Source organism: Tetrao urogallus (assembly GCF_951394365.1).
Source record: "Tetrao urogallus genome assembly, chromosome: 12".
Taxonomy (NCBI): domain Eukaryota; kingdom Metazoa; phylum Chordata; class Aves; order Galliformes; family Phasianidae; genus Tetrao; species Tetrao urogallus.
In genome coordinates this window covers 2,915,928-2,939,657 of record NC_136825.1, presented here as the reverse complement: position 1 = coordinate 2,939,657, position 23,730 = coordinate 2,915,928, and the positions used below count along the sequence as shown (strand labels likewise).

General features: G+C 44.1%; 1 protein-coding gene across 3 annotated transcripts; it reads left to right on the top strand.

The window, feature by feature from the left end:
• Positions 1–2,442: 2,442 nt before the first annotated feature.
• LOC306950866 (hepatocyte nuclear factor 4-beta-like) lies at positions 2,443–22,525 on the top strand (the record flags this gene model as incomplete). 3 transcript variants are annotated; one of them, XM_079541260.1, is made up of 10 exons in its annotated part: positions 2,443–2,557; positions 9,102–9,261; positions 11,057–11,151; positions 16,493–16,599; positions 17,354–17,509; positions 17,861–17,948; positions 18,502–18,654; positions 20,387–20,623; positions 21,227–21,340; positions 22,389–22,525. In XM_079541260.1, the coding sequence occupies 10 exons, from the start codon at positions 2,443–2,445 to the stop codon at positions 22,523–22,525; spliced, it is 1,362 nt and encodes a 453-aa protein (XP_079397386.1). The 3 variants fall into 3 exon arrangements, with proteins under 3 accessions (XP_079397386.1, XP_079397385.1, XP_079397384.1); XM_079541259.1 differs by having other exon boundaries at positions 9,090–9,261; XM_079541258.1 differs by having other exon boundaries at positions 9,057–9,261.
• Between the last annotated feature and the right edge of the window lie 1,205 nt (positions 22,526–23,730).

The window sequence follows — 23,730 nt, the reverse complement described above, 5'->3', positions numbered from 1 at the left end:
CCAAAGGCATCTGATTTTATGCCTAGGAATAATTGTCTTGTCTCACAGTGACCATGTGTTTGCTAGAGCTTGCCCTCTGTCCTTGCTGCAGTGTGTATAATACAATTAAACTCAGTCCTGGCCTCGTAATGATAGCAGTTGAAGTGCAGCTGTAACTCAGAAAATGAAGCAAGAAAATGAGGAGAGGAAAAAGAAGAAACTGCTCACCCCTCAACAAAGTTTCAGTATTCTTCAGGGCTGGTGGTGTGGTTTGGAACAGGGTGCTGACATCTGTTTGTAATGGATAGAAAAGTGGCCTTCAATCACTCTAACACCATCTTCCATAACAAAGTCAGCCCTGATTATCAGCATGGCTGTGACATTGAGAGTCTGGTCCCAAACTGTGAATTTTGCACCATAACCTTTTCTCTTTCCCAGTGCCCTTTTCTTGTTCCCAGAACAAAAAGTGCTCAAGCACATCCTCACTGCCAAGCTTTCTTTGGAAAAGAGCCTTAACTCTGTATCTTTGTACTGAGAAATTGAGGACATTGAAGCATATCTAAACTGTTGATATCAGGGTAGGAGCCCCAGCATTCCTCTCTCTATGTCTTGGATGCCCAAAAGCATGGCAAATGCATATATGACTATTTTAGTGGTAAGTAACCCATACAAAGCCCACTGGATCTGTGGAAATCTGAGTCTCCTCCTTTGGCTACAATGGTAGCAGAGTGCTGAGAATCAGGCAGGATTGTGCCCGTACCTCAGTTCAAAAAGATGTGCCAAATTAGTAGGCATAATCAAGAATGACATTGAGTAAGAGGTAAGAAAGACTAATCAGATGCTAACTTAGCTGATGCTGGCATTATTGAAAGCCTGGGGACATAGTCCAAGGATAAAAACATAATGTCTTATCTAACCAAGGAGTCATTTGTGCACCACTGGTTACAACATGTACTTAAAAAAGGAAAGAAGGAAAAAAGTATCTATGGCACATGAGATTATTTTATGCCCCAGAAATGATAAGAAAGGAAAGGTAATTGTTCCTGCACCCAATCTTTATAGGGGAAAAGCCTATCTAGTGTTAACCCATTGCAAAGTCTACTGTAAGTCCCAAGGATGTGGACAAATCTTGACTGCCCACATACGAAACAAAGACTGTGTAGATGAAATCAATCTGAATACATTTAGAAAGTCAGTTTTGGCATATTTCTTGCTATTTTGAGTTTGCTAGGATACACGGGGCCGCCCTGATCTGTGGTTCAGTGAAAGTTCAGGCCATCTGGCAATCGCTTTTTTTCTGGCAACGCACTTCCCTGTTTCTCAAGATTTCTTTCCTCTATATTCAACAGGATGTTGAACTGTATCTCACAGAACAGCTCATGGAAAGGAAGGGCTCTCTGACACACAACAACGTCACTGGAGAGGGAACTGTAAGGTCCAGGAAGGCATCCGGAGGATGAAACCAGGAGTAAACCAACTACTTTAAGGTACAATTCTGGGGGAAATTCATGGCTGTGTTTTATTTCCAGTCTTTTGTGCTACGTGTCACAGTGAAAAAGACTTTTATGCATAATTTGGTAAGTTAAAAACCTAACAGCACAGTCCCTGGGGAAAAGCTGGAATTACACGTCCATAACACGGGCCTTTCCCAGGAAAGGAAAACATAAGTCAACGTGAAATGAAGCACCACACATCTGTGAGGGAGTCTGCCTGGTTCTTTCCAGCCTTTTCCATTTCCATCATTTACCATCACTTGAAATCTTCTGCCCCAGCAAATTGCAACTGCAGCTTAGTGGGAGTTCTGAGAAATTGGAGCCAGAAGGATGGAGAAATAGGACTGGTGAGAGAAATTACCTTTCCTCTGTCCGTGGGGCAGGGTGAAAGCATGCATCTGGCTGTAATGATTCCTCATTTTCCCCTTCCAGTCGTACGTCGGGATGTGATCCATGTTCTCTTGGCAATGCCTCAAGCTCTGAACACCGATCTATCTTAACGGTCATCAGCCAGTGGTGGCACTGACTCATGGCTTCAGCAGCTTCAAGTGACATCACTTGATCTTTTCCCAAGGGCTGGTAGCCAAGCAAGGTGACATTGCAGTGGCACGGGAAAAGCAGTGCATATGTGAACGCCTCTCTGCAGTCCTTTTCAAAATGTTTGCGCAGGAATGGCCATAAACTGGGCTGTATTGACCCAAAGATGCAATCCAGGTTGTTTGAGTCTAGGCCTTATCTGTACCATATTATCAGGACTGAGAGCGCAGATGCACCCCGGGAAGGGAGGGGACTGCAAGCAAGAAGGAAAGGTTTCGTCCCTTCTCTGCTGGCACGGGGAGGGGACTGTGGGCAGAGCTAGGTAATGATTTGTCACGGAGTGGGCTGGGGTGTCTCTCTTTGCAGAGGAAAACTTGGCCGTGATTGACAGTAGGGCTGTTTTTGCCGCTTCCCTTGCAGTTGACAAGTAATAATGAAGCTGTGTCAGTCCATCATGGACATGGATATGCCAGATTACGTCGACTCCTTGGATTCCTCTTATACCATGCTAGAATTTGAAAACCTTCGGGTTCTTCCAAACAACACTGGTGAGATTCCTATTCGCTTCCTCTGTAATAACCTCTACCGCCTTTGTTAAAAAGCTGAAAGCGTAGGGCAGGCAGGTAGGTAGGAGGTGTGGGGCAAAGGGTGAAGAGGCAGTATTTAAGCAGCTGACCTTCCAACTTCGGTTGGATCGGCAGTAATATTTGGGCTGAAATGGGATGGTTTCACTTCCTGGTCCTTTTGGAGTTATTCATTTCCTTGGTCTGCGAAGCATCATGTCCTGAAGAGCCTACAAGATACTGCTAATGCCGGTGGAGCTCTTGATGGCATACCACGCATTTGGCTCCCTACATGACTTATGCAAAAAGTTATTATCGATATTTCTGCCTTAAAATTTATGTTTCACTCCTATATATGGTTTGGGTTCTTATTTAACTGTTGGGAAAAAAAAAAAAAACACCCGCATGGCTATTCACACAATATACCATGTATCCGATACTTGTTCATAGATACTTAGATTGAGAAGCAATATCCAAAGGATCACTTGACTTATTTTTGGCATCTTGGTATCAAAATGGTCTATTAGCTCTTAGGACACATAAAGAATGTGGCTGGGATTCATTAAGTTCAATAAAGGAAGACCTTCTCTTTGGTCACAGAATTAAAGCATATTGTGTGATATTTGGGATTTGTGCAGTCAAAGGTGTTCTAGATTAAAGAAAACACTATTCTGTGACATTAATTGTTCACTGCCTGAAAAGCAGAGGACATTTGAGTTGTACAGCATAAAACCAATCATGTAACTGAGATTCTAATGTTGGTGATGCCTTTGGAGAGTTTTGGCAATATTTCATTTAACTTCTTAAGAAGCTTAGTGAAATGGAGATGGGATTTTTATGGTCTCACATTTTCTCATTAGTTGACTCCTCATCAAAAAATAATCAACATTTCTAAAGGGCTATTATCTACAACATAAAATGTTTGGAATTATTATAGTGGGAAAGGGAATTTCTCAGGAGAAAAATGAAGTAAAAAGGCCCGAAGAATTCAGAATTTAAAATTAGCTTCAAGAAAAGTTTTCTCTCTGTCCCAAGAAGGATCGTTCTTTTTATTATTATTATTATTATTTTATTATTTTTTTGCTAGATACAGATCTTACTTCTTATTTTTGTGGGAAGGTTTTGAGACACCACTCTACTCCAAAAATGACATTTAATGCAGATATTTCACTTTATCACTCTGCTGAACAGTAAGATACTTTTTACTTTTTAGAGTGGTATAAATCTCCTCAAAATTCAATATAATTTTGCAAATTAATTACCAAAACCTGCTAGGGGCTCTTTATGTTTTTTTTTTTCATTCAGTAGAACTGACAGGCTGAGTCTTTCTGAAGTTTATCTTGATCAGTGTTGGGTTATTTGTTTAGCTGTTAATGAGTAACTGGTTCTCTCAGGAACTAGCTGTTTTGAAATTAGCTTGTTTGTCTTGGGTAAGTGTCCTCTTCTACAGTTTGTGAAAATAACTTGAAAAAAGACCTCAGATGTCCATGCCTGGAAATGTACGGCTAACCAAACAAGTCATCTCCTGTAGATAACTCAAAAACTAAAGTTCACAGAGATTCAAAAATATTTTAAAATTGTTGGAATCAAGAAATTATTTTCTTTTAGATAGTTTAAAAAATGTAATGGATTTGTTTAAAACCAAATCTACCTCATTGAGTGAAATTATTCTTTACTTCCTTTACTAAACTGAACTGCAATTTTACTGTATTATATAAGCATGAACAGGATGGGGTGCCACAGGAACTTTAATGGTATCAGAACTGTTGCTTACATGCTGAGTGATGTGAAAGTGAAAAATAGAATGTTTTCAAATGAGGCAATTCATTCCTAAAAACAACTCTTTTCTTCTTTGGAATATTATTATTTCATCAAAATCTGGGGTTAATTGATGATGTGGAATGATTTGACGGCTAAGATTCAGAAGCTACAGTTCTGAGATGTGCCTAGATACATTTTGAATCTTCCACCCCTACGTGCGTCATAATTTGCCAAACAGTTCAAAATAAGAGTAGAATCCATTACGGGAGTAGAGGGGAAGTTTAAAAAACTACCTGTTTTAAATAGAAAGAAAAGCAAAAGGAAGTCAATGAAAATCAATGTTAATCCTTCATTTCCTTTATAAAATACATGTTGTAACTGCAGAAACTTGCCCATTTGGTAGAAACTTGTTTCCTTTACATTGGCTGGCATTGCAAGCCATCTTCTCACTTGGTTTTTTTATGTGCTGCTAATACCCACTTCCTTATGCTCTTGTCAGAGTTGTCATCTTGCTTAAAATATGAAGCAGTATTAAAATATTGCACTAATTCTTTAGTCAAATTTTCTCCCACTGCAGTGCTTGTTTTCCTTTCCCAGCACTCAAACACAGCACTGAACCTTGAGAATTTGGCAAATGTTGGCAAAACCCTGTTCCCAACTCCACTGCACCTTGAACTGGCTGAAAGCATGAAAAAACCATCTCAGAACATTTGCCCATTAGAAAGTGCAAATGATGTGCATCAGAACCACAGGCCAAGACTGGCTTGGATTTCTGGTGCATGGAAGGGAAATCCGGGAAGCACTGCTTGGTGTGAAATGAGATTGGCAACCAATAGCATAACTGAAAGGAAAAGCAGAAAAAAGGTCTGAGGGGTCAGGTATGCTGATCTTCAGCTCTGAATGGAAGCCAGATACCATTCCCTAGCAGCATCCTCACTGTTATTTCTTATTATTGTAAATATTGTCATCTTCACTGCAGCCCCAGTTTGGTAACGGCTCACATATTAATGCAATACATAACAAAAAGTTATATGCATTCAAGTTTGCAAGTTTAATTGGCCCTAAAGCTGACAAATACACTGGGATACCCTTATCATAGCTAAGTAGAAGCATAGAATCACTTAGGTTGGGAAAGACTCTTAAATAATCAAATTCAGCAATCCAGTTAGGCTATGGTTCCTGTGCTGCATGTTGCTCATACATAGAATCATAGAGTCATTAAAGTTGGAAAGACCTAAGATCATCTAGTCCAACCATCAACCCATAGCTCACAAAAGGCATGAAGCTGAAACTTTAGGGATGATCCTAATGAGGAGTTTGGTCACAACCACAGGTCTTCAGCTCAGCTCAGGACCCAATCAATGGAAGACGAGTTATGGTCTTTGCTTGGAGAGCATCCTCATCTTCACCTTGCCAGCAGAAATTTCAGAGGTACTGTGCTGGCATGAATTGAGAGTTGTTCTGTTGTATCACAGCCATGAACATCTATAACTGATCCATTTCTGAGCATCTCTCCCTGGGGTGGTGAGGATAGTCACAAGCTTGGTTCAGATGACTGAATACATTTGGACATCTCGGTGATGAATGTCAGGCAGCAACACCTCTGGAGAGGCACAGTGTGTTCCATGATGTGTTGAGCAGGTCCTTGTCTTGTGTCAGTAAGGGCTCAAGGAAAGAACCTACAGTTTTCAGCTGATTTCACAGGCATGCAACAATGATAGCATGGATCCTGGCTTTCCTCTGCCTTTCTTAGCAGTGATTAGTTCTGGAAAAAGCCAGACATTCCCCAAATACTGAGTAGGTTTGAAAGCCCCAGCAGAAGTTACTGGATGCACGCAATATTGTTTGTGTCCTTTCTGTTTTTCTGAGCTAATTCTCATTAGGAACTCATGATTAACTGGCGACAGGATTTTGTAATTAAAATTAATCATTGCAAGTGACATATGCATGCCAGCTTGTGGCTTTCTTTTATCTTTAAAAATTTCTACTCTCATCCAGCTCAGCTGAAGAGGACATGGGGGACTGAACTATTAGCTATAATCTGCCTGAACATACAGCCACCCAACAAAACTGTAGCAGAGGGGGGCAAATTTTGGCTCCATGGGTCCTCACCTGCAGCTGGTGACTATGCCTCCAATATGTACCAGATTTAAGACCAGAATATCAATTTCTTACCTAACACAGTTCCTCACATGTCTTGCTCCCATGCAGGGTACAAAACAACACCCTTTTCTGGTGAACAAATGCTTTTCCAGCATCATTTTGCAATCTTGACCCAACTGAAGAATGAAGAGTCTATTTGAGAACCAAATTGTATGACCTTGGCTTGATTCCTCTGAAGTCAGTAGAGCACGGGTGGAGTGAGGAGAAAATTGGCTTTCTTATCTTTATTTCTGTTGTGCAATTTTTTTTAATGGGATCCAGCACATTTTGGTGTATTTGTTTTTGTTCATATATTCCTTCAAAAAAATAACAGATGAAGCAACAGAAGCACAAATGTTTAGCAGTACAGCTACCTTTGAAGGAGTATTCCAGTACAGCTTACTTAAAGTTATCAAATCAATATTAAATATATATATTAAATATTATATATATATATTAAATATAGAATCAATGTAAAAACATCTAAAAATCAATTTGAATTACCATTAAGCACTTCTCACATGGACTCTGTTTGCACTTAACTAGTGATGAATGTCAGAGCTGCAGCATGGCACATGGGTTATGGCAACAGGTAAATCACAGTTCCTGTCGTTACAACCCAAGAATTATTTCAGTATTGTCATTTTTAATTCTTGTGTTGCTCCCAGGTCACTCCAACACACTCATTTGCTCACCTGTGTGTTAGAAGGTGAAATAGAAATGAAAAAGTCTTTCTGAGGATGCAAAAAGAAATCTGACCTTTGCATTTGTGAAGTCTTAGCTAAAAATGTCTTCATCTCAGCCTTAGCTAACAAAATTCCCATTAAAAAAAAATAATCAAGCCTTACTGGCTTTTCAGGGGGCTTTTTATTACGATTTTCATTGCATAGTAAATATTTTCGCTATAAATTTTTGATGAGTATTTACATATAAAAATAACATTCTCCTTCTGTGTATTTATATATAAGTTGCGTGAGGATGACCCAAAGATATTTTTACACATTATGCATTAGAAAACATTCTCTAGACTGCCCACATCAAGTACCAATTCCTCCCCCTCAAGTAATTTTCTCATTTTTCTCATTGTTCAATACAACATCAGCTGAGCTGTTCCCTTTCTGCTCAGCTCTCTTGTCCCAGAGCCTTCCCTAGGTCACTGCAGGACGAGATCAGCTCCTCTGGAGCAAAGAACACACTCCCAGAGGAGTGATAAATTCACAAAACCATCCTGCAGTGAGTGCTCAGGTCAGGACAGACTCCACAAACATTCCTTCTCTCAGCAAGATGTAAACACTGTCATCTGCATCTTCTCATGTCTCTCCCTCTTTTTTTTTTTTCTTTTCACCCAAGCTCTGCCTCGAATTAGGAGGATTCAGAGGGATTCAGAGGGCAGTGAGTCTGGTGGTTAAGGCCAGGGGAGAAGCTTAATGGGGAACTTTCAGCAGTGTATACACACAGCCCAGGCAGAGCTATTCCTGCCCCAAATGAGTGGGTGCAAACAGTGGGCATTCATATGACATAATTTTAGGTGTCAGATTTAGAAGGTCGATCCTCCTGTGCTCCTCTGTAAGCAGTGGAACGTAATGGCCCTCTTCAGTGGGTAAAGCAGAGGAGAAACCACATTGAGGGGAACGAAAGTGACTCTTGTTTGAGCTTCTGTCTCTCTCTCCCAGCTGCAGAGGTGACCCCAAGGTGTCTTTCTTTCACTTCTATTGTGTGCATGAAGTAATTCATCTTTCCTGTTTCTTCTCTCTTTTCTCTGCTTTCTATTTATTTGAGCTAACAATGTTTTTCTTCCAACGCTTTTTGTGGTGCAGGCTTTGGATCATGTTCTTCAGCTGTCTAACTGGGGAGATGGCTCTCCATCCCTCAACAGCGTATATCTCGCATCCAGATAAGGTTTCTCTGCATCTGGTCTCCCCAGAGCCTTTTCTTCAACCTGGAGAAAGAAGGCTCCAGGAGGGCCTGAGAGTGGCTTTTCAGTATCTAAAGGAGCTATAAGAAAGAAGGAGACAAATTCTTTAGCAGGGTCTGTTGTGACCAGACAAGGGGAAATGATTTCAGGCTAAAATGGGGGAGATTTAGGTAGGATACAGGGGAGAAGTTTTCTGCAGTACAGGTGTTGAAGCACTGGCAGAATTTGCTCCATAGATGTGATGGGCACTCCATCCCTGGAGACACCCAAGGTCAGACTAAATGGGGCTCCAGGCACCTGATGGAGCTGTAGGTGTCCCTGTTCATTGCAAGGAAGTTGGACCAGATGGCCGTTAAAGATCTCTTCCAACTCATATGATTCTATGATTTGTCAAGAAAAGCAGCAGTAATTGTTCAGTTCTCATGAACGCATTGGGTTATAAGCCTTGAAGTCTCCCTGCTCACTGAGGCTAAGAAAAATACCACTATCCAGCAGCAAAGCCAAGTGAGCTAGTGCCAGCTGAGGCTGAGAACAGCATGGCTTCCATCTGGAGGTTTCACCAGCAAAACACACAGTGCGTGCACACGCGGGTAAGGGGCGGGCTCAGCGCATGATTTATCTGACAAAAACCAACCTGCTGTCTGTTGATTCTGGTTTCCATCACAGAGGAGGCCAACGGGCGCTGTTCAATGCCTGCAGAGACCATCACAGCTGAATCAGCCAACACCAACCTGCTCAACAACGGCATTGGCTCCCTTTGCTCCATCTGCGGGGACCGGGCGACGGGCAAACACTACGGGGCATCCAGCTGTGATGGCTGCAAAGGCTTCTTCAGGAGGAGCGTCCGCAAGAACCATGTCTATTCCTGCAGGTACCTGCCTACTCTATGAGATTTAAATGCCATTGATACTGCAAGTAAGTGGGCAGTGATCAACTTGTACAGTGAGGCCCCCCCATCCCTTTTGTTGCATTACTGTGGCGTGAATGCTGACAATAATGATGCAGTTTAACTTGTGGCCAGAAGATAGGGACCTAAGGAGTAAGCTATGTCCTATCTCATCTTGGACGCTGGCACCTTTCATGACACTGTGCAATCTGTTTTGTGAGTTCATACTGTCGTGGTGTGATTCAGGGGAGAAATAGGGTCATGAGGCTTGCATAAGAGTACAGCCTCTGGATGTGGAGTGACACCACAACCTCATCACAAACCAGCAAGGGAAAGCGAAGGGTGAAAAAGGACCAAAGCTTCAGAGATATCTTCTCAAAGTCTTGTTTTTCCTGGTAACAACGTGAAAGCAATAGGCATCCAAGAACCCGTCACTTCCAGAGTCACCACAGCTTCTCCATCTTTGTTTTCAGACACATTGAATTATGCATGCTTACATATCACTGATAATTTTACAATTATTCCGAGAATGTAGCATGGACCAGTGATGATTCACAGCCACTTTGGCACACAGGTACACATTGGAGAGATTTTTTTTCCAGGAGGATGCCATAAATTATAAAGCAGCTATCTTGGTTGGCCTTGGAAAAACGGTGTTTATTTTAGCACAGGAGGAAGAGAAAAAAAACTTGAACCCACCCTCAAACTTTTAATCTATGATTAAAACCTGGAAGTTTTCTTTTTGTTCCAGAGTTCTTCTTCCTTTTAAAGGAGTTCCATATTTTTGTAATGCAAGTTGCTCTTTTTGTCAAAACGCTCCTGGGATATTTATCACTCCAGGTCACATCAGCCACAAAAGACACCCAATCTGATATCAGACTCCACCTGCACGGTGCCCATCCCATGCACTGCAGGATCCTGTCAGGAGGATTGAATAGCTACTACTGATTTCTTTGAAATTTTGGCTCTTGCTCTCCTGGGAGCATAATTGTTGCCCCTCCCCAGGAATCGATGAATCACTGTGACATTTGGCAGCCTGGGGAGTTGCAGTGTGTAAGCCAAGCAAATGGTAAATGCTTGCCTGTCTGTGAATCCTTATTTGGTGAGCCGTGCTGTATTTAGCCCAGCTCAAAGCTCTGTTGTTTATCGCAGACTTGAATTCCTTGGAAAGCCTTTGGGTTTTTGTACCTTTGGCTTTTTACCAGCCTGGGAATGTGCCTCAGCTTTTACAACCTAATGATGGCCCCGGAGCAACCCACATTGCCTCTTCCCTGCACAACAGATCCCTCTTCCATCCCTTCATCCATAGTGGCCTAGCCTTCATGGGCCATCACTTGGATGTTTCTCCATCTCCTGTTGAAATGAAGAGAAATGTGAAGGCCACTTACCTCAAAAGTAGACTATAGGCACAAAAGGGTTTATGGGCCATGGAGAATTTATTCTCTGCAAAGTAAGACAGTGTCAACAAACTGGTCCAAACTAGACACCTGATAGCCATCTGAAAGTGGGAGATGAAGATCCCAACTCCGCTAACCACCAGCCCAACTTGTGTCACCATCACACTTCAACAGCCAAAACCATCACAGTCCTCGTGGAGTAGATGGTCTGAAATTGCTGCATTCCCAGCTGGCAGTGGGAAGATGGGGAGTGGGGCCAAACCAGCACTGATTCCACCCATTCCCTCCAAGGCCTTTGGCTCCTTCATGAGTCCTGGGGTTGGGGCTGCTCAGGGTGAGCAGGGCACAGGCCATGTTGCTCCATCTTTCCCATCTCCTTCCAGGTTCAGCCGACAGTGTGTGATAGACAAAGACAAGAGGAACCAGTGCAGGTACTGCAGGCTGAAGAAGTGCTTCAGAGCCGGCATGAAGAAAGAAGGTAGGTGTGAGAAGGCTGCCTGCTGCTGTTTCTGGCCTTGCTCCATTTGTGGGAGGTGGTGGAGGGAAGCAGCAGCTCTTGTCTGAGCTGATGCTGTGTTCCCCAGTGAGAGGGCTCTTGTTGCAGCTGAAAACCCCATTTTCCATCTCTTTAGATGGGAATTTCAGCTACAGCTTTGTGCCAATATCCACACATCCCGGGAGGCTTCTCTCTTTAGGTGATTCAATACTGGGAGAGGGATTGCCACCAAATTTGCCCTTTACCTAAGGGGTGAAATCACAATTCCACAGAAACCAATGGGAAATTTTTCACTCATTTCTGGTAATTCATAACTTTTCACCAACGATGACAAGAATCTCTTTCCAAATCCCTGACCATCTGTTTTCCTGGAGAACAGGGTTTCTTGCAATTTGGATAGGTCATGGTTGAAGCTAAAATGCCTGCTGGTTTAGTTTAGGAGAAATGGAGTAAATACAAAGCTGGGAAAAAAGTAGTTATCATAGTAATATTAGCCAACCAAATCTGCTCTCAGTTCTAGATGAGGATTGAGCCAATCACCAATGCAGCAAACTCCACAGTTTGGAAAGGCTGAAATCTGGTTATCAGCTCCATTCTTTCATCTGAAGCGTGATTTTTATTTGTTTTATGGCAAAAGTTATAAAACCTTGGCTCATTCCTTCATTATTGATTGCAGCTTGATGCATGATGACGCATTCCAAGTTCCACATCGCCACATTCCTTGAAACTTATTTTATGAGTGCGTGGTCAGGTTGTGTGCTCACAAACTGCTCATGTGTTTGGTACAGAAGGTTTTAAAGCACCTTGAGCAACTGCTCTGTAGGAATTAGCCTAGCTGACCAGAGCTGTATCCAGAACACGTGTGCAGAACTCAGAAAGAAATTTTCTTGCACAATTGTGTGTACAAAAAGAACGCCGTTGTTTGCTTTAGGTTGGTTCTGGATTAATATTAAACAGTACTGCGAAGCATAAGGGAAGAAGAGAAGCCGTGTCTTGGGGTAGAGCAGCATGATAAAAGTGTTTATACAAATGTTTCAGTGGTATGCACCAATTTGTGCCAGATCCACGACATCCACACTCAGTGTGTCAAGTCGTCCCGGCGCTGGCACACAGCGCTTTGACACTTGTTCTCTGGCACATCATTTTTCAACCAGCTTTCGTAACAGCAATCAGACTTTCCAGGGTGTGGTAACAGCACTATTTATTTATTCACCGTAGAGAGAAAAAAGATGGAAACGATCCTTTTCCCAGCCTGGGTGTGACAATACACCTGGGGCGTGGAGGTGGGGTTGTGTCACTTTGCCTGTTTCAGTGGCTGGCACCATGCTGACCTGCTGCTCCATGGTGTGGTGTGCAGCACTGAAAAACTTGCTGTCCTCTACGTGTCCTTAGCCTGGCAGAACTAATGGATAAGCTGGAGCTTTGGATCCAGAGTGATTTTTCTTCTTTTCTGATCTTCTTGTGCTGTAAGACATGATGCGACACTTTTGGATCTTTTTCTCCTCCTTTCCATGCTGGAAACAACTTTGTTGGATAAGAGAATGAGAGTGGCTATGCTAGCCAGCCTGGTAAAATGGGAATTTCTGTCCAAAGGAGAAGCTGTATGACGCAAAAGCTTGACCTGTCTATAGGGGCAGGTGCATGGCTGTCTGAGCACTCTGAATTTGATTCTGCTTTTTGAAAAGATGTCTCACACTTGAGCCCTATATCTCTAGTGAGAAATTTTGGCAAAGAAACACCCAAAATATCCAGCCACTGCTTGTGCCATGAGAAGGGATCCAGGTCCCATTGTCAACAGCGAGAGTAAAGAAGGGCCAACACATGAGTCTTGTAGAAAAGTCTCCAGATTTCCTAGAAATTAGCTCGTTTAGGAACACTCCTACTCCTATCACATTTTTTCGTATCAATAACTCATTTTAATAAGCAAACACTCGTTGAAGTCAGGACAAGCTGTGAGGAAAAGACTTGCTTGAATGCTCTCCAGATCTCGGATAGTTGCAGATCTGCTCCCTTTCTCTTGGTGTGTGGTGAAGGTCAGGGCAGTGCCTCAGGGCAGTTGATGTACACTCTGACATCTCCATCCCTTCCGTGCATTTTCTGGCTTTCTCTCTACTTCCCTCTCTTTGCATAGCACAAGGTTTGATCTCTACTGTTTCACACAATACTACCAGACAGATTTTTGACCAGGAAACCATCTATGAACAAGGAGTGCATCTGATATTAAACACTCCCCAAAGCTATTTTTAGCAGCTATTTGTCACCATGCTCAACCTTGAACAAATGAGCAGGCTGTGATTTCTCCAATGAGCCTGGCCACCAGCTCATGTGGAGCTGAGCTAATAACCTTGGTGCCTTTTGAAATGTCCAGCACCGCACTGTCAGGATGCAGTTTGCTGGTGAAGAAAGAGGTTAATATTTAACCTCTTGTCCCCTTTAAAGAAATTTATGAATGTACATGAGCTCCTCTGGTTTTATGCAGAAGTAAAAAGAATGATTACTACCACTGCACAGTGGGCGGACCTGAAGCTGTTATTTGTTTATTGTTAAATCAGACAGGTTTATGGAATGGTTTTGTTAGCATTTCATGCCTTTTGTTTGCACATCTTTTCTGCCAACTTGTAGAGTTCTCGGACTGCAGTGCATTGCAAAGAGAGATGGAAAAGGTAAAGCATTTTGATGGCCATAAACCATCCCTCAGCATGTGAAAGGATTAAATGTGCATGTTCCTTTGGCTTTTATGTGCAAATAAAATACACCACCCCTACGAAATCAGAGAAAGTATGGGGGAAAAAAATGATTTGTGCATAGAAATTAATACAGCAACAAGGAGTGAATCTGTCAGTAGAGATGGGCACTCTGTGAGCTCCAATGGAGCACTCGGAGCTCCTTCTCCTGCTGTCTCCTTGTATGCTGCTCATTAATTAGCACAATTCCTACCAGATTGGCATTAAATATGGATTGTTTTAGCAGAGTAATAATGGCATCTCTTATGTAGGCAGGTGGCAAAGGAGAGCTTTATCATCTGCAATTCCTATGGAAAACTACTAGTTTGTTGCTGTTGGCTTCAAATCAATGCCTGTGCCCAAATCTACTGGATTCTCCAGAGGTTCCTTGTCACGTGCTCTGTACTGATGTGGCAAGGCAGCAAGGACAAAATGTTTGGGAAACATGGGATTGTTGCAATCCCACAAACACACCACTGTTTGCCCAAGAGCCGCAGCGAGCGCTCCGCATGCCAGCATCCTCAGTGTGCTCATGGCAAAAGGACCCGGGGTTGCTCCGAGTATGGAAACGTCAGATGGAGGAGATGTTTGTTTTCTCCTCTGCTTCCCACAGCCTGAGACATGTGGTGAATTCCTTGGAGGGAGATGCGGGCATCGTTCTGCCCTCCCTCCAAATTCCCTGGGGAGAAGTCGAGGTCAGAGACGCGCTGTCCCTGAGCAACAGCATCACAGGGACGTTTTCTCACTGACGTCTCCTTGCGTGGGGTTGCAGGGGTTCTTCTCATCCCTGGCACCCGTCTGCCTGCAGGGATGCTGAGCTGTTTGGGGTGGGGGAGCGGAGCCGTGTGCATCGTGGTTGGATATTAGGAAAAAAAATACTCTGTGGAAGAGAGATCAGGCATTGGCACAGATGACACAGGGAGATGGCAGAGTCACCATCCCTGGAGGTGTTCCAGAACCATGGCAGTGTGGCACTGGTGGGATTGGGTTGTTGTTGGGTTGGGGATCTTGGTGGTCTTCTGCAACCTGAATAATTCTATAATTCTGTGGGCTATCCCTCAGCCATCAGCCTGATCCAGGTCTTTCCATTCATTGGCTTTGGAAATCAGAGCACGAATTGAGTACAGCATGAGAGAAAAAGGATGGGGAGTGTGGCTTGCTGGACACATACTGGAAATAGTGGAGTTTTAGTCCTTTCTTACTGTCAGCAAAGCCAAGATCACATCTAGGCCAGAGCACCTTCTGCACAGCCATGCCTTGCCACCATGACCTACACCTTGCTTTTTACAAGCACAATAATTATAGCAATATAATTACCACATAGCAATAAATTATTTTTGTACAGGTAAAACATTAACTCCCTTTTGTATCTAATTCCACAGCATCTTGGGTACTTTCAGTGACAACACCCAAATCACCTTGAGAAAGTCAACCAGGACGTCCACTTACACTTGAGATTGAGCTTATCAGGGCATGAGAAAAGCACTGAAATATGTGCCATAAAAGCAGACTGGTGAAAAACAAGCTGGAGGCTCTTAAAGGAGTCTGTCATAGGGGAGCAGGAGAGGTTTGTGGGACCTATGTTATTGTGTTTATTGATTACTATGGGAAAATTATCTTGTCTTGGGAGTGGGTAAAAAGAGCCTATTCATTCCAAAGAGAGCATCTGCTATGGAGCCAGATGGGAGAAGTAGGGCAGAGACCTGCCAGGAAAAGGTTGGCTTTGGGTTGGCTTCTTTCTGTTCAAAGCTGGATGCTGCCTGGTGTATAGAAAACAAGCAGTGAAGGGTTAATCTGTTCTGAAGATTAACTATAGCTTATGGATGTATTTAAAGTGACCACTCATCTTTCTTTAAATCACCTTTTAACTGTCTCAGACTGAAGAGGCTTCACTGCTACACGTGCGTGCAGAGTGCCTCTTCCAAATGGACTCCACCAAAAGTGGCTCTGAGGTGTAAAACCTAAAAATGGCTCTGGTGTCTCAGCCCTTGCAGCCCCGTGCCCAGCCCACCCTGTTCAACTGCCAGCAAAGCTGAGTGCCAGATCCTGGAAAACAAGCAGCAGGCTTCTATGCGTCATGGGAAGTATTGATTTTGCTGCTGTTGCCTGTTTTCTGCCCTTTCACTTTGTTGGCCTCTCATCGGGGGCTTGTTAGGAACACAGATAAGAGGTTTGACCCAAGCTGACAAAAGCCCATAAACCAGGCAGCTTTTCCATCCCATGTTTGGGGAAATCTGGAGAAATGTGTCCTGAGCAAAGAATCACAGAATCATCAAGGCTGGAAAAGACTTCCAAGATCCCCCAGCCAGCCCCAACCCACCCCAACATGCCATAAGCACATCTCTCAGTGCCACATCCTCATGGCTCACATCTCCATGGATGATGATCCCACCACCTTCCTGGGCAGCCTGTGCAGGTGCGTCACCGCTCTTGCAAGAGAAGAAATCTTTCCTAATATCCAACCTGAAGGGAACCTGAGAAGGGACCAATGGGGTGGGCAGGGCCAATGGCTGTAACGGAGAGCAGTGGGTTGAATTGAAGTTTCTTTCCTTCTGAGCTTCTTTAATGAGGAGACTTCTGATCCCCGGCTCTCTTTGCAGCGGTGCAGAATGAGCGCGACAGGATCAGCATCCGTAGGAGCAGCTATGAAGACAACGGCTCGCTGTCCATCAGTGTGCTCACCCAGGCCGAGGCAATGGCACAGCAGGTAGGAGACCCAAGGGCAACCCCCAAACAAGACGCAGCCTTTGAGGTGTGAGATGCAGAGCTGCAATTCTGAGGGATGCCCCGGGTCCCCTCTGCCCCCACCCCAATTATTGCTGCACCCTAAAAGCTCTCCGAAGTTCAGGCAGAAGTTCAGCAGCTCTCTCTGCACAATGTGTCCTGGCCAGAACACAATGTTCCCATCACGGCCAATTGCATCTTTTATTTGTTACTTCGTTTTTACCAGGGAGAAAAAAAATAAAGCTAACAAAATTGCTGTCTTAAACAGACGCTGATTGCTCTCTGGTTTCACAACGAATTTCGCCCTGAGTGTCCTTTAAATTGTTATGCAAATCGCCTCTCGCCACTGAGGCATGTGGTCCAGATGTTGCACATTACATGCAACAATGCATCCATTTCCCTTGCAAAAATCATTACATTTTAACTCTCTGCCCACCGTGCAGCTCTTTAGAGATCAAAGTGGATGAGTTTCGTCCCAGACACCCACCTCGGGGGGAGTGCATTTCATGCGTTTTGCTGGTTTGCTGCGAAGCTGAGCCCCAGTGCTGTAAGAACGGGGACATGGAACAGGCTGTGAAAGAAGCAGGGATGGGACGTGGTGCTGGGACCGAGCACCACCTCGTGGTGCTTTGCCTGGGGAACAAGTGTGCAGCCATCGCTACGGAGGAAAGACTCGGCTAAGAGAGTGGGGAGGGGTAGGATTGCACTCATCTGGGTATGCATTGCTTCTCTTTCAGTATTTGCCACTGAGCCCCGTGCACAGCGCCGATATAGCAATGAAGAAAGTGGCCACCATCAATGATGTGTGTGAGTCCATGAAGCAGCAGCTGCTGGTGCTGGTGGAGTGGGCCAAGTACATCCCTGCGTTCTGCGAGCTGCCGTTGGATGACCAGGTGATGGGCAAATGCCTTTCCCTGTAGTGCTGCTACCTTCCGTGCTAATTTTCAGCTGTACTTTTCAGTGGGGAAATCTGGTATCAATATATTACTCTGCAAAGCAACATACTGGCAGGAGATGAAGAATAATAAAGGACAAAGGCAATGAGTTCAGTAGCCTAAAAGCCCAGAAATACAGAACTGGTCACTCCAGTGTGCACAGGGACCCAGACAGTGAGCTTTTCCCTTTACTAAAACCCGGTAGATGACTATAAAAGCCATTTGTTTCTTAAGAATTCAAGTCCATCCCCCTTTTTGCTCTTTGAGTTGAAGTTCTAGTAAGACCTCTCTCTTCTGTGCTGTCTGCAGGTTGCCTTGCTCAGAGCCCACGCGGGGGAACACCTTCTCCTTGGGGTAGCCAAGCGGTCCATACCCTACACCGACTTTCTACTATTAGGTAAAGTACTGAAAGCACTCCTGCTTTTATTATCTGCACACATAGAACCTGGATAGGTCACTGCACATCTGGCTCAGGATTAAGTGCTCAAGGAGGCCTCTGGAGAAGAGTAGAAAGGGAGAGACAAAGACACTGTGACTTTTCATAGGGTCATTATGGTTGGAAAAGACCACTGAGATCATTTTTTACACCTGTGCCCTTATGATTTGAAACTGCTGTTGGGAAAACCTCTCTATTAAGCAGGATCTCAAACAGTTGTGTCATGGTTTTGCAACAGATGGTCGGGGCACAGTGAGGTATTTGAGTATTGGTGCTGAAAATTGTAAATCAGAGCAGAAGATGGGACAAACTTTGAGTATGGTGTTAATGCACTGATATGTGCAAAACTAAGGACCAAAGAGTCAAATCCACACTTTGCTTTTCCATTGTGAACCTGGGTGTTGTTCACAACTCTGCATAGCAGTAGGACTATCTGGCAGCCCAGGTCTGGGCAACCGATGGGTGAGACCATTTCTGCAGTGCATTCAACATTGAATTTCTCCCTTGTCCCCAGGGAATGACTTCATCATCCCAATGCACTGTCCAGAGCTAGAAATCGCTCGTGTGGCCACCAGGATCTTAGATGAACTGGTGAAGCCCTTGAGGGACATCCAGATCGATGACAACGAGTACGCATGCCTTAAAGCCATCATCTTCTTTGATCCAGGTATGTGACTTTCTTGCTTGCAGGAGCAAGCACAGGGCTTGAGGAGATGTTGTGTTATAGGAGGATATGGGAAATAGGGCAATGGGTGGGGAAACGCAGCTCTTCCTCCTGCTTTTGCATTCCTAAGAGCAGCTCTGATAGCCAGGCTGAAAACCCCTTGGCAACAGCTCTGCATTTCACCCTATTCCTGAACACTTTGCTATTTAGCACATAGTAGCTCCAGCCAGATGTGCAAATCTTGGCAGAATTCAGAGGAGTTTTGCTGCTTCTGTAGGTGGCTTCAGGAAAGCCCATTAGTCTGAAATGAAAGAGATGCCTATTAAGGACATATATGCTCATACTGAATTATGCATTAGCTGAATTAGTTGACTGAGCAGCAGTTTGAAGCACCCATCAGAGTTCTGAGATGAGAATTAAAAACCACAGAGAGCTGTGGACTGTTCAGGGCACTGAGTAGCCAGAAACATCAAGGATGTCTCTTAATGGATCTTGCTGGCAGCCAGCATCAGCGAGAGCAGAGCTGGGCAGCCCAGGGTGGAGAAGAGAGCAGGGAAACATAAAGCAAAGAAAAACTTGCTTTGCATCATCCTTATATTGTCATTCCACAAACATCCCACTCAGGTTCCCCCCAACCGAATGCCTACAGCATGCACACTGTCCCCTCAGCAGAACATTCAGCTTTAGGTGTATTGCCCTGTAGCTTGGAGGAGAGGAGGAGGAACAATTCCAAGCAAAGAGCAACGCCCTTTTGTCTTTGGCATCTATTACGTGGAAAATTAGAGTACCATCTTCCATTAATCATTTTTTGCTGTGTTCTCTGATTTGAAATCAAGATACAGGAGTTCTACAAACATCATGATCTTTGGCTTGCCAAAGTGCCTGCTGCAAACCCGTATAGGGATGGTGTTATCATGCTGTTAGACAAATTAGCTGCTCCGCTGATTGGTATCTCAAGCTTTAGATCATTGCAACAATGAGGCACCATGATTTCATCTGAAAGAAAAGAGTGCCAAGTTCTACGGAAGTAAAATTCATTCCTGCTAACAAGTAGGCTTATCCTTGGAGTTGCATGTTGACATACAATAACTTGCTAACCATTCCATTTGATCTCTTGGCATGATGATCCCTAGAATGTAGTGCTTGGCCATTCTTTGTAGACTGAAGGAAATGGTAGAGTAGCCAGAAATTTCTGATTCAGGGTGTGAGGAAAATCAGGAGTGGAAAGCTGTAAATTGTCTACTTCAACACACCTTGAATATTTACTTGATTAAGCAAAACTAGACCAGCAGTCCATGGAAAACAGAGGGACCATGGCTCAAAGACATGAAATCAAGGGAAGAACCTAGTGCTAGAGCTCATACATTTAAACAGATAAGCTCTAAACCTGCATGGATTTAGTGAGAAGAATTGAGACTCAAAATGCATGGGTGAAAGTCTCAGCAGTTTGCAGAACAAACACAGATCAGTTTCTAAATCCTTCCTCTTCGCTCATGCACCCAGATACATCCATCTGAGTTATGCTCTTTCTATTTGCACTGAAATAGCCTATTCCATCTGAGAAATGAAGCAGTGACAGTGCATTGTACATCTGCCAGATAACCTGCACACAGAGATAACTGTCACAGAGTCATTTCTATCTCAGCCTTTTCCCTCCCTGGAGCATAGTTGCCAGCATAACGCTTCTTGGCTGCAAGGGTCATCAATTCACTTCATTTCTTTCACCCCTCCCTAGACTGCAAAGGCCTGAGTGAGCCAGGGAAGGTGAAGAACATGCGTTTCCAGGTCCAGGTCAATCTGGAGGACTACATCAATGACCGCCAATACGATTCCCGGGGCCGCTTCAGTGACATTCTCCTGCTGCTGCCCCCACTGCAGAGCATCACCTGGCAGATGATCGAGCAGGTCCAGTTCATCAAGCTCTTTGGTGTGGCAAGGATCGACAGCTTGCTGCAGGAGATGCTGCTGGGAGGTAGGAGCACTGCTGAGAAAGGGGTTTTATTATGAAGCCATTTAAGGGGATTTTTGTCCTCTAGAGGATGTTGGTAAAGATAACGTGGTCCTGGGAGGAGGGAAGTGAAGGATCAGCTTGAATTGTAGCTTAAATATCGGATGTTCTCAACCCAAGTCCAATTCCCAAATGGTTCCCTTCTAGCCTATCTCTGAAAATGTAAGCCCAGGGACAGTTTATAGGAGTGGGTATGCTCTGTGTGCTTCACAGCAGCCAGGAGCTTGACTTAGGCAGCCGACTTGATGCAAGCTGCAGGGAGACAACATATTTTAGCTTGCAATATACCAAATTATATGGGAAACCCTGATAAGGGCAGTAATTGTGAAACACACACATAGGTGAACAGTGTGGTTGGTTATTAGCTGAAACCCCAACCATTTGGGAGCAAAAAGGCTGAAAGAACAGAGAGCGGGAGCAGGAAGGAAGCAAAGAGGAGCCAAGACATTAACCCCCACCCACAGAGGTCTCCCATATTTCCTGAGAAAAGAGCTTTGTGCCTGACCATCTGGCTTTCTCAGTAATGATGTGAAGAATGATGTCTTTCTTTTCCTGATTACACCGCAGGAACCACCATTGATGTCCAGTACCAGTCAGGACCTCCCAGTCTCAACCTGGACCCATTGCCAGGACATGTGCTCCCAGGCAACATGAGCTCTGTGATTCACGCTGTCCCAGACCGTACGTGCCCATTTTTTTTGCTGTCAGCATAATAAGAGGACTGGGAGGGGGAAAGGATTAAGAAGGCATAATTAGATTTGTTGATCTATGTAAGCATCACAATGAATCTGAGTCCACGCCACTCCTTGTCGACTTCCTTTACTATGAAGTCTGGAGACATCTTCCAAAGACAAGGCATGATTTTCAATTAATACCACTAATTAATTAATACCAGGTGGATTTTGAGATGCTACCAAACACAAGAGTTGGAAAAAAAAAAAGAAAAAGAAAAAAAGAAAAAAAAGAAATGAAGAGTGGTGACTGTGTGTCTATGAACATAAGAGTGCTGGGTAACACCACGAAGACTCATACACAGTTAGCAGTGGGTAGAGGTGCCCCACATAAAGCATCTTGGTTGCTGTCAACCAGAACAAAATATAAGATGAACACATGTCCACCTTTGACCTCTCTGGACACTGCTGCCAGGCAATGGCTCTTCGTTAAAGCATTTATGCACTGTAATAGCAAATGGACCATGCTATTTACAGCTATTGTAATCATGTCTTTCAGTTTCCTTCTGCAAGTTATGATCTTACACTTCTTATAGCATATTTTGCTGTTTCTCAGCCATATAAATTTATACCATGTTATCTAGCTTTTTCTTTTTCTTTTTTTTTTCCTTTTTCTTTCCTTTCTTTTTTAAAGCCATCTTGCACAAGGGAAATTAGAGAGATGCTGATGGAGAAACATTATGTTCTGTAAATGAAGTCCAGATGCCAGCAGGTTGAGCCATCTTCTAAGAGTGGAAGGATTAAAAAGTATATAGGGGCAAGCATTTTCCAAGGGCATAATAGTGGAAAGAACTGATATATGCCTACCAGTCCCTCTGGGCCTCACTGCAACCCAGGAAGAAAGGATGTGCCTGGACTTGGGATCTCTCCCACATGGCCCACTGCTCCCCCAGCTTCTGCTCTTTAGTTCATAGGATGGTCTGCTGGTTTTATTTGGATGCTGCTTCACTGAACGACATCCAAGTCCATTTTAATTCTGTCTCTTTTCTCTCCCACAGCATCTCCTGAACCATCCCTTCCATCTCCTCCTACAAGCACAGGCAGCGAAGACTATAAACTAGGCTCTAGCGCAGGGCCAAGCGCCGTAGCACAGCTCTTACCTCAGACACTGATACCCAAGCAGGAGATTTTATAGGGAGAGGTAGAAGGAGAAGCTGGGAGCAATGTGGGAACCACGCAGAATGTGAACCAGGTCCTTTCTTTTTGCAGAGGCAAAGCACAGCAATCCCCTGCCTGCCACCGGACCTGGGGGTCACGCTCTTCCCTGTCAGTGAGTAAAGCAGAGGGCACCAAGCTGCAGCAGGAGCCACAGCACGAGTCATCCCACAGCTCATCCCACTGATCTCACCCTCATCTCACACATGATTGGGGTTAATGCTCGTCTCATAGGACCAAGACTGCGAGCTCTTCAGAGCAGGTCCTGATTGCGTTTGGTATCACTTAGCTCCCTGTGGTCATAACCCTTTCGAAGCCCCTGGTTGCTATCATCATAAAAACAAACACCTTGATGCAGCTCCTGTTAATTGGCACTGAGTACAGCCTGCATCGAATTATCAGTATGGAAAGGTCTATCCCCATTAAAAATGTAATTACACTCTTAATTCTCCCACTGCAAATTAAGCTTTAGGAAGAATATCTTCCTAACTCTTCCATCTTCATCACCCTTCCAGATGTGACTTGTTCCACATAGGCCAGCTAACCTTTACTGCTGCTCAGTTCTTAGTTGTGATCAGGAATGGCAAGGTCTCAACATTTTGTCATTTTCCATATTTCACAATGTATCTGGAGTCCACCCACGAGTCACTTGCAGCCTCTGCTTTATTGGCATATCCATCTAATACCACTCAGACAGCAGAAAGGAGCTCTGCATCTGACTATGGCAAAACCCACAATGAGCAGCAAGCTCAAGAAACCACCTCTAACCATGATACTACTTAAAACAACCCCAACAGATGACTACACAACCTCAAACGTTCCTGAAGCACAGTCACTGGCACTGTGTTTATTTGTATAAATTGAACATTACTAGAAAGCAGACTGCTGGATTTCTATAGAGCTTACGTTCCTTCCTGTAAAGCCCAATGACCTTCACCAGTCAGCTCTCGATGCATTAAGATGGACTCGGATTGAAATGCAGGGTGCAATGGGGAATTCTTTGTTCTTGCATGGTGCATTAAACTCAGCCCACGAGCACCGACCCCTGCCTGTCACAATGCTGCGATGACAGTGCCCAGCAAAGGCTTTGTGAGGCTTGTGAAGCACTCTGAGATCCTCAGATGGAGCACAACACAGAAATGCAATCTCACTGAAAAAGGAAGAGCAGCCGAACCTGCCCCCAAA